The sequence below is a fragment of the Bufo gargarizans genome, chromosome 4 (genome assembly GCF_014858855.1).
Source record: "Bufo gargarizans isolate SCDJY-AF-19 chromosome 4, ASM1485885v1, whole genome shotgun sequence".
Classification (NCBI taxonomy): Eukaryota; Metazoa; Chordata; class Amphibia; order Anura; family Bufonidae; genus Bufo; species Bufo gargarizans.
In genome coordinates, this window is record NC_058083.1 from 61,097,750 (window position 1) to 61,108,597 (window position 10,848).

A 10,848-nucleotide genomic window follows, 5' to 3' on the forward strand; every position below is an offset into this window, starting at 1 on the left:
CTTCTGTATGCTGCACTTCTCTCTTTAGTCGGACTTAACTTCAGCCGAGGAACTAACCTCCTGGCTCCTGAGGCTTCAAGCTTTGGCCTCCATGGCCAGCAGAGCTTAAGGTGCTCTGGCTGGTGGGGGCACGTCCAGCAGAGACGTGCCCCTGCATACCCTTCCCCTAGCTGGGGGTAAACTAGACTAACCCTAACTGGTCCCCACCCTTCCTGCAGGAAGTAGGATTAGTCCACTTTCCTCCAGAGGGGGGTTAGAATGAAATAGAAAGCTCCATTCTACCTAAGTACAGCTATGCCGTGTTTGCTGCCACCTGCTGGTGAACCAGGCACATTATATGAACATAACAGTTGCAAACAGATTAGGAATGCACAGTGTGGAGGACCTGAACATACATAGATGGCATTGGTGTTAGCCCAATAAAGACAGTAGCAGGGTGTAGGAGTGGTAACACCACTCTGGGGTGTTACATATTCACGTGTTTTCTCTTCTATACCAGATCAGTACAGGTTGGAGACCTCAGTTCTCCTCAGGGGCTCTCCTTCTCCCTGGCTGTGATGCTGTCCAATTGCGGTGGACCACCCAACAGCCAGGGAGAAGACGCAATATAGGTGAGAAAAAAAACAATAGCACCTTCAGTTGATGTACTACTTACTAATCTACTAGTTTGAAAGAAAATCCCATAAAAGGTCCTCTTGAAGCATGACTCTAGAGTATTTAATGCCGCAGATTCATTGTACAAGTCATTCTAATTAGTAAGCCAGTCAGATGACTAGCGAAACATCTTTAAGAAAATAAAAAAGTCCACTTGCCCTGACTTATTACTGCTGAAGTAAAGACTTCCTACATGATAATGTGATACGTTTCCGCGATTAATCTCTGGAAAGAATGTACAATCAAGTGTCCAGTGCATTTCCTAACTTTATGCAGACTGTGAAATGCAGCACTGTATGGCATCGAGGAAATCTCCATAATAACTTCATATGTTAAAATAGATGTTCCATGGATCATGTTCTTCACCCACGTCAGCCCCTTTAGATAGAGCGTCCACCTCCCACCATTCCTCAAAGCATTTTCACCGAGGGTTGCGCGGAGATGTAAAATGTTATTCTTCAGTTTTCCTTTATGTGCATGAAAAACACAAGCAATCCGGATGGAAAAAAACGCACACACTAAACGCAATTGCAGACAAAACTGATTCAACCTGTGTCACCAACCTACCTGTCCGGGCTCCAGCACTGCGTCCTGGGGCTGCAGTGTGGCCGCTGGTTGAGACACATTGCCAGGCTGCATCCCCCATGATGCACTACTAGGCACACCACCTGATGATACAATGCATCCATAGCAGTAGAGCGCTCACTCTGTCCCTTCCCGCACGCTGAGTGATGTTAATGTTATTTGGTTTAGGTGCGTCTGGTTTTGCAGGCTGAGTGACAGCTCATTCAGCCTATTCTGGTGCAACTTGTATGTTAGTCCATTGGGGCACCAGGTCCATGGACCTATTAGGTCCTAATTCAGGGACTCAACACCCTATTTAAATCCCATGCTGGCAATATACTATTTCCAGTTATAGGCTTTCACTCCATAGCTGTGCTCCTGGTTCTGTTCTGTGTATGTTTGGATTGCTTATTGTATTGACCTCGACTTGCCTTTGACCACTCTCTGTTTCATGATTAGGTTCTGTGTTTCCCATCTGATTCTGACTTTGGGTTGGCTATTCTGACTACCCTCTGTTGTCTGATATTTTACTACATTGTCCGCCCGGTTCTGACCCGTTCCTGTACGACTCCGTCTTTGTGTAGTTTCTTCTCTGTATGTGTTTTAGTCCTGCACTTAGAGTAGGGAATATCGACCAGTTGCAGACTTGCCGCCTAGGGCTTGCACTGCAAGTAGTCAGGGAAAGCGGGCTGGGTTCCATTTAGGAATCACTGTCTGTGCGTTCCTGCCTACTGTGCCGACATTATAACTGGCCATACATTTTTTCCAGGAGACACCATTGCAGCACTAGCCACCCAGATAGAGGGTATTGCCCAATTAGTCCAGGACTTGGCAGAGAGGGTAGAACAGCAGGAGTCCTGTCTCCCTGTGGTTTCGGCTCCTTTATCAGTAGAACCTAAGGTAAAGCTCCCTGATTGGTTCTCTGGTGACCGTAAAGGTTCAGTCTCTTTGTGGGAGAGTTGTAAATTGTATGTCTGTCTGAGGCCTCACATGTCTGGGACAGAAGCCCGAGGGTGGGCATCATTATGTTCCTAATTCACGTAGACCCGCAGAAGTGGGTATTTTCCCTGTAGCCCAACTCCCCAGGGCTGTTTTCTGTGGATCACTTTTTCTCCTCATTAGGTCTCTTATATGATGAGCTGGACAGGGCGGCTTATGCTGAGAGCCAGCTTCTGTCTTTTAGTCAGGACAAATGACCGCTGGAGGAATACTGTTCGGAATTCCGTAAGTGGTGTACTCCCTCTGGGTGGAATTACCCAGCTCTTAGGTCACAATTAAGGCTAGGTCACAATTAAGCTAAAAGACCTTTTGGTTAGCCATCCGTCCCCAGGTTCCACTGACGAGGGAATGTCTTTAGCTATTAGACTTGATAGACATCTTAGGGAACACAAGCAAGAGAGATCTATGTCCATCCCTCTTCTCTGTCCCTAAACCTTCTGTATCTAAAGTTCCTGAGAAGACCAGGGAGCCTATGCAAGTCATGGCCATGTCCTCTCAGCAGCGGAAGGAACGTTGCCGGATTGGATTGTGCTTTTACTGTGGCAGCTCTGCCCATCAACTGTGGTCCTGTTCCGTGAGACCAAAAGGCTTCAGCCCCTGAGTGACGATCGGGGAGGCCACTCAGACGCGCAGGTATTTCCCCAAAAATACGATAGAGTTCTCTTGCACGTTAATTTATCTTCACAGGAAAGGTCCGTCTTTGGTCTGGGTCAACTCGGGAGCTGCTGCAAATGTTGTCTCTGTTTTGGGTCTCATGGTCTGTAAATTACCTAAACCCATTCCGGTGTCTAAAGTGAATACCACTCTATTAGCCAGAGGATTTATTGAATATCAAACTCTTGATTTAGTTTTGACAGTTGGATCTATACATTCCAAAAAATGTTCATTATATGTTATGAACAATTTGTCTGCTGAATTTTTTTTAGGTTTACCCTGGTTAAAGAGGACGTCTCCCCGCTCCTGACATGCCTGTTTTAATAGCTTCATGCATTCCTCATGTAATAACAATTCTGGAGCCTCCATTCTTAAGGCTTTATGTTGTGCATTTCCTGTATTATTTCTACTAGAAGTTATGAATGAATTGCTGGCAGTCTGAAGTAAGGGTACAGAGGGGTGGTAACAAGTTGGGGGGGGGGGGGTGTCCCTGCACAGTCTCACTCTATCCAGTCACTGCTGCCATTTTCAGACTGTGCAGGGATACGCTGAGAGTATACTGTGTTGACACTGAACCTGGTAACATTCTGTCTCCTGGGGTTGTTGTCGCCACCATTAGTTCTGATCTGAAATATGAGGTTGTCAGGAGTTGGCCCCCAATGATCTTCCTTCTGGTAAATGGCGTGTGCCTCCAAAATAACATCTTAAGTTGTTGGAGGAATCTCATTGTTCTGGCAGGTCACCCAGGTATTGCGGGGACTACATATCTGATCACTGGGGCCTACTGGTGGCCTACGTGGTCTCTTGATGTGGGTGCCTTTGTCTCTGCGTGTGTACCCAGGAGATTTCCTTCTGGTTTGCTTTGTCCCTTGTCCATTCCACAGAGACCCTGGACCCACATCTCATTGGATTTCATTACAGACCTTCCGTCCTCCCGGGGGGTGTCGGTAGGTAGTCTGGTTGGTCAAAGATAGATTCTCGAAGATGTGTCATCTGGAGTCTTTAAAGAAACTTCCTAATGCTAAAGAATTAGCTACGATCTTAAACATCCATTTTCTGGGATAGAGGTGTCTAGTATGTCTCGAGATTCTGGAGAGTTTAGCAACAAACTTGGGATCAAAGTCTCCTTCTCATCTGCTTTCCATCCATGGAGCAGTTTTTGACTGACAAAATGAGTGGCGAAGGTTTTTGCCTGTAGTGGAGTTACAACCATGTCAGCTCCTCTTGTAGCATGTTATCTTTTTACTGTAACTATGGTTTTAAGCCGCGTTTTTCTTCTGTATCTGGGTCCAGCTCTGTAAACCCTGCTTGGTATGGCTTTCTACAAAAAAGTACGTCTGTTATGGAGTCTCATGGAGTTTTGAACAAACTTTTCATCCCGATGGACTTACAAGATGTAAAGGTCCACTTCTGGTAGACTAAAGTCCACCTTGGATCTGGCTTAAGTTTCTACAAAGATTCTTGGTCCTCCTTTGAACCTCTGGTCATATCCCCACTATGAGGCCAATGCGGTATAAATTGATGATACTGGCACCTGCGTCTGCCCTACAGACCATGCAACATAATTCTGGTGCCTCAGATACACTTCTTGTTTCCAGGATATCATCAAGCACGTGTGATGTCACCTTTTATTAGCCTGAGCATCTGTTTCTGCTTGAAAGAAGCACCGTCAGCTTAGTCCTGTGACCAGACAACATGCAGAAGGCAGCTAGGGAAAATAATGCCAAAGAACCTTAGCTACATCCATAACCTTCAGGTGTGTGGAGCAGGGAACTTATTGCATATTCCAAAACCAGAGCACCAGTAATACCCAGGGAGCAACTACCCTCACTGTTGGGATAGTACCTGGAAACAATACAGGTGTCCTCATTCCAGGACAGGAAACCACTGAGGAATGGTCGGAAGCTCTGCCTTTTAATACTTAGATTTAAAGAAGTTGTTCACCTTTTTGCAAGTGATGGCCTATCCATGGCCATCCCAAACCCAAACGATCAGCTGTTTTGCAAAAGCTCTGGTGACGGAAAATTTCCAGAGAAGGAATGCCGATCCAGGGATTTCTTCAGGTTATCATAGAGTCAGTCTGTAGGGAATTTTTCTTCTAATGTGAGAATTGGTGACCACCTATTTTATTTTTCTTCATATGAATTAACACTGTAGGATTATAGATTGGACAAGATGGACCCGAGTCTTTTTTCATCCTTATCTACTATGTTAGTAAAGGTGGATTTAGACGGGCAGATTATAAGGAATGAACGTTCCTGTGAACGATCCTCCCCGACAATCTGCCTGTCTGAAGGTGCATTAGATTACTCGATGAATGAGTGAAATGCTTGTTCATCTGATGATCCTGTTGTTCACGCAGGCACCTAAATTACAGTTTCTGGGCAGCAGATTGTCCTGTCTAAACAGTTATCTGCTGCCTAGAAACAATGCAGATGTATGAGAATGAGCGATTGCAATAATAGCGATCCCTCGTCCTCATATTGTAGAGGTGATCGCTTCATATTAATGCAGTGCTTCACCTCCTCCACTGAACGAGCAGCTGACTGTCGGGAAGGAGCGCTTCTATCCTGACAATCTACTGCTCCTCAGCAGGTCTAAGGCATTGGAGTCAAATGAATGAAGTCTAGGGACCAAATATTGCAATTTACATTTTTCTTTAATTCCATTACCTTTATTTACTGCTTGAATAAAGAAAAACTATTGATAGGTTGACAAGTTGAAAAAAAAAATCAATACAAAATCATTGGGGTGTCCTTCCTTTTTCACTATGTCCCTCTGGATTCTCCTGCAGTGTGGGTAGGGGTATGAATACAGTAAAAAGAAGCAAGGCTCATGGGGACAATTCATCTTTACTGCTCTTCCAGTAAATGAGGCTCTTCTTTTCTTCCTCATATCCACAATACTTTTCCTCCAGGGATCCCGATCACTGTTGATCTCAGGTAAAATATTATTTGGGTATTTCACACATCCAGACTAATTTTACCCCCCGCCCCCTTGAAAATATATTATTACTGTCTGTGAATAACCTGATGGGTTGAACATATTTGTTGTTTTTTTTTTTTTTACATTTGCCATGTTCCATACAATACAGTTTAAGCTCTGTAAATTCACTGAATTTGTAAAACATTTTCTATATAGAGGACATTAAAGTAGCTTCTCTCCAGTGTGACTTCTCTGATGACGTCTAAGACTGGCTGTAGAAATAAAACATTTCCCACATTCTGAACATGAATACGGCCTCTCTCCTGTGTGAAGTCTCTCATGTCTAACAAGACTGGATTTATCTGAACAATATCGCCCACACTGTGAACATGAATACATCCTCTCTCCTTTGTGATTTTTCTCATGTATAACCAAATTTAACTTATTTGTAAAACATTTCCCACATTCTGAACATGAATATGGTTTCTCTCCTGTGTGACTTCTTACATGTTTCATAAGGTTTGACCTATCAGTAAAACATTTCCCACATTCAGAACATGAATATGGTTTCTCTCCTGTGTGAACTCTCTTATGTCTAACAAGTTGTGATTTATGAGAAAAACGTTTCCCACATTCAGGACATGTGAACGGCTTCTCCCCTGTGTGAGTTTTCTGATGTATAAGAAGTTGAGCTTTATTTACAAAACATTTCCCACATTCTGAACATGAATATGGCTTCGCTCCTGTGTGAATTCTCTCATGCACAACAAGACCTGATTTATTTATAAAACATTTCCCACATTCTGAACATGAATATGGCTTCTCTCCTGTGTGAATTCTCTTATGTATAACAAGAGATGCTCTATTTGCAACACATTTCCCGCATTCTGAACATGAATACGGCTTCTCCATTCTGTGATTTTTCTCGTGTGTAATAAGAATTTGTTTGTCTATAAAACATTTCCCACATTCTGAACATGAATATGGCCTCTCTCCTGTGTGAATTCTCTCATGTCTAACAAGACTGGATTTATCTGAACAATATATGCCACATTCTGAACATGAGTATGGCTTTTCTCCTGTGTGAACTCTCATATGTCTGCCAAGTTGTGATTTATCAGGAAAACATTTCTCACATTCTGAGCATTTGTAGGGCTTCTCTCCTGTGTGAGTTTTCCGATGTGCAGAAAGACTTGATTTACCTGAAAAATGTCTCCCACATTCCAAACATGAATATGGCTTCTCTCCTGTGTGAATTCTCTCATGTATAACAAGATATGATTGGTATTTAAAAAGTTTCCCACATAATGAACATGAATACGGCTTCTCTCCTGTGTGAACTCTCTCATGTATAAGAAGATGTGATTTCCTTGTGAAACATTTCCCACATTCTGAACATGAATACGGCTTCTCTCCTGTGTGAATTCTCTCATGTATAACAAGTTGTGACCTATTGGCAAAACGTTTCCCACATTCAGAACATGAATATGGCTTCTCTCTTGTGTGAATTTTCTCATGTGCAACAAGCTTTGGTTTGTCTGTAAAAGATTTCCCACATTCTGAACAGGAGTACGGCTTTTCTTCTGTGTGAATTCTTCTGTGCATCAGAAGACCTGAGCGGTATGGAAACTGTTTTCCACATTCCCAGCACTGAAAATTTGTTTCCCTTTTCTGATCTGTACTGGTGGCACCAATCTGTGATTGGCCAGGAGAAGGTTCCTCACACTTAGCCGGATAATGTGAAAGATCTGTATTATGAAGTTCAGGATGCACATTTCTGGTAATGAGGTTTTCTTGGGACGAGCGCTGCATGAGTTCTTCATCTTCTACTTTATAATTCTGTGATAACATGAAGTTTTCTTCAGAGTTCCTACTGAGATTTTCTGCTAAGATTAAACATGGATTTAGTGATTGTTTTTTAAGCCACAGTAGATAAATGTATATAATTCCTACTGGTCTAGAAACACAAATACAGTTCTGTTTTAGCCAAATCTAGAAGTGGACCCTGCAGGAAGATGTCCTTCCTTTATAGTTTCAATTCTATAAAATGCATCAGTAATAGTGTCCAGGACTCTACTCTACACTCAGTGATCACTTTTATTACATAAGCCCAGACCTGATACAACTCAAAAATCTAATAAGCATCAAAACCTTGTCTGGTAACCAGGACTGTCCTCTACTTCTACACTTCTATAACACCCGACATCTGATGACACTTACCTGAAGCATAGCAGCCATTACTACATGTCTCCAGCCTTTATAGTGTAGAAGTAATGTCATCTACAACACCCGGCATCTGATGACACCTACCTGAGGTATAACAGCCATTACTACATGTCTCCTGCATTTATAGTGTAGTAGTAATGTCATCTATAACACCGGCCATCTGATGACACCTACCTGAGGTATAACAGCCATTACTACATGTCTCCAGCCTTTATAGTGTAGAAGTAATGTCATCTATAACACCCGGCATCTGATGACACCTACCTGAGGTATAACAGCCATTACTACATGTCTCCAGCCTTTATAGTGTAGAAGTAATGTCATCTATAACACCCGGCATCTGATGACACCTACCTGAGGTATAACAGCCATTACTACATGTCTCCAGCCTTTATAGTGTAGAAGTAATGTCATCTATAACACCTGGCATCTGATGAGACCTACCTGAGGTATAACAGCCATTACTGCAAGCCTTGGTGGCTTTGACAGTAAAAAAACGATCTTGTTATTTACAGAGACAATTGTCATAGGTGGCCCCCTATCAACATGGATTGTAGAGCTTTAAGGCTATGTACACCTTTCAGGGCATTTTTTTATTATTGCATTGTACTCATTTTAAGCTAAATATATATACATTTTTATTGGTCTTTATTAAAAAACTTTGAGCCCCTTTCTCTGTACAGCTTGAGAGGCTTTGTATTTTTTACTTTCCGTCAAGCAGCTCAGTTGACTACTCCGGATCTATGATCTCTCCTAAATACTCATTATAGCTCAATTCTTATCTTATTGACCTTTAGAGATAAGGGTTATTACTTATTAGATGACCGGTACAAAGTGAAAGTGAAAGTACAGTGGCCAGCGCTCGGCTATTTTTGGCACAGAAATTAAATTAAATGAATCGAGGGCAGCTGCGCATTTGCAGTGCGTCCTCCATCACTTTGCCGGTTGCTTTTACAAGATAGGTGCGGGTCCCACCACTTTTTGCAGGCTCCGTTCTCAATGTAAGTGCTGGTCACAGCAGTGATATGCCCTCATTGTCCCCGATGGGAATATACCTCTTTGTTGTTAAACTGGTTTTCTCAAGACCCAGCTATTAGTGCAGTTTAATGGAGCCGATGCACATAAAAACTTGATGCTAAGCCCAGTGTTCAGCCTGGAGCATAATAGAAGAGCTTAGAGAGGATTTCTAAGTGTTATAGCAGTGGCTGTGGAACCCCAATGTAACCAGTGGTGTCAGCCTAAGGGTGCTGTCTTGGCAGTGCCCTTTAATTCACCCATTATTCCCTATACAGGGATATGAACTTCTCTGCAGGGGAACTACCTGCTGGGGTAGTCTCTATGTGGTCGACAACTGACCCACACGGGCCAGAGACAGTAATGCAGGACACCAAGGGGTCTGGCAAAACAGTCGGGGTCAGGGCTGGTAGAGTATGTGCAATAAAGTATATGGCCCAATGTCAGGCTGCAGCCTGCCATAAGATACGAGAATATAACATGCAGTTACAGCTCCCTCCGCTCCTGTAATTAACACAGGGTTCACTGCCCGGAGTGCTACTTTACTGGAGCTGTAAGGTGGAGCCTTACCTGAAGAAACCTCCCAACTCTCTTCCTCCATTCATTATTCCATACCTGTGGTCACATGGACTGGAATGTCCTCCTCCACCTCACTCTTACACGGGGGATCGCCCATCATTCGCTCTTCTTCATCCTCCACTTTAATATCAGTCACATCTTCCCCCTGATTTGTCATCTGTAACAATTCAGGACAATACAGCAGACAGGTGGGAAATCTAACAGATCCACATAAGAGACCCCCACCATCTATGACCCCTCTATGACTGCAGGACCCCCCTATATAGATGTGTATAGGGCTCAGCTCCTTCTACCTGATGGTTCTCTGGGAGGTTCTCCTCTGGACAGTCCTGGGAATACAGAGGACAGGGACATCTCTTGGGGGTATTTTCTGTAGGAAACACACAGGAACAGGATAGATTGAATATATGTGATAATGAGTTGATGGGAGTAGTATCCAGGTGACCCATTACAGCCCTACCCCCCATTCTCCTTACCCTGCTGATCGTCCCATAAATCCATCTCCTCTTCTTCTTCATCTTTAACCTCAACCTTAATATCTATCAGATTTTCATCCTAAAGAAGAGAAATGTAAAATGATATTTGGTTCAATCCCTTTCTGGTCAGATTCTGGGGAGACTTCAGGTCAATCTACCTGATGGTTCTCTGGGAGCTGCTCCTCTGTACAGTCCAGGGAATACAGAGGATGGGGACATCTCTCGGGGGGACTTCTCCTCCTGGATCCATCTGTGGAGACACAAGCACACAGTGACTGAATACATGGCCTCCTGTAGATCTGTCTATAGATCAGACTCTTCTCTCAGCGCCTTCACTTCTAGGTTTAGTGATCGGGGTCTAAATAACAATGTTCTGCTCCTCAACAACTTTCTGCTAAACCCCAAACTAATCCAGTCACCCCATACAGAAATCCCAGGCCTGGAGCTGCTCTTCCATCCAGAGACTCTGCTTTCACTCCTTCCTCAGGGGATCCATTCTCCACAGGTGGAAGACACATAATAATATTTATTTATATGGCGCCAACACATTCTGGAGCACTTTACATATTTTTGAGGGATATGATGTGCAGGCAACATCAAGACTAATTAATGATTAAAATATCAAGTGAGGACCCTGATCACAAGAGCTTACAATATACGAGGAGATACAAAAGGAGTGAGGACCCTGATCACAGTATAAGTGAGACATTACAGGGTTCCGATCTATTGCTATGACAGCCTGGGGTCTTGTGAAGTC

General features: G+C 43.4%; 1 protein-coding gene across 2 annotated transcripts; it reads right to left on the minus strand.

The window, feature by feature from the left end:
- Positions 1-5,554: 5,554 nt before the first annotated feature.
- LOC122933844 (zinc finger protein OZF-like) lies at positions 5,555-9,704 on the minus strand. 2 transcript variants are annotated; one of them, XM_044288918.1, is made up of 2 exons: positions 9,652-9,704; positions 5,555-7,679 (listed from the first exon to the last, which is right to left on the minus strand). In XM_044288918.1, exon 2 carries the CDS (start codon positions 7,645-7,647, stop codon positions 6,019-6,021), a length of 1,629 nt encoding a protein of 542 aa, XP_044144853.1. In that variant the 5' UTR covers positions 7,648-7,679; positions 9,652-9,704; the 3' UTR covers positions 5,555-6,018. The 2 variants fall into 2 exon arrangements, with proteins under 2 accessions (XP_044144853.1, XP_044144852.1); XM_044288917.1 differs by having other exon boundaries at positions 5,555-7,682; positions 9,652-9,703.
- Between the last annotated feature and the right edge of the window lie 1,144 nt (positions 9,705-10,848).

What these genes read in the sequence shown, in the direction of transcription:
- LOC122933844 (XM_044288918.1), bottom strand. Translation starts at nt 7,647, where the DNA reads ATGTTATCACAGAATTATAAAGTAGAAGATGAAGAACTCATGCAGCGC.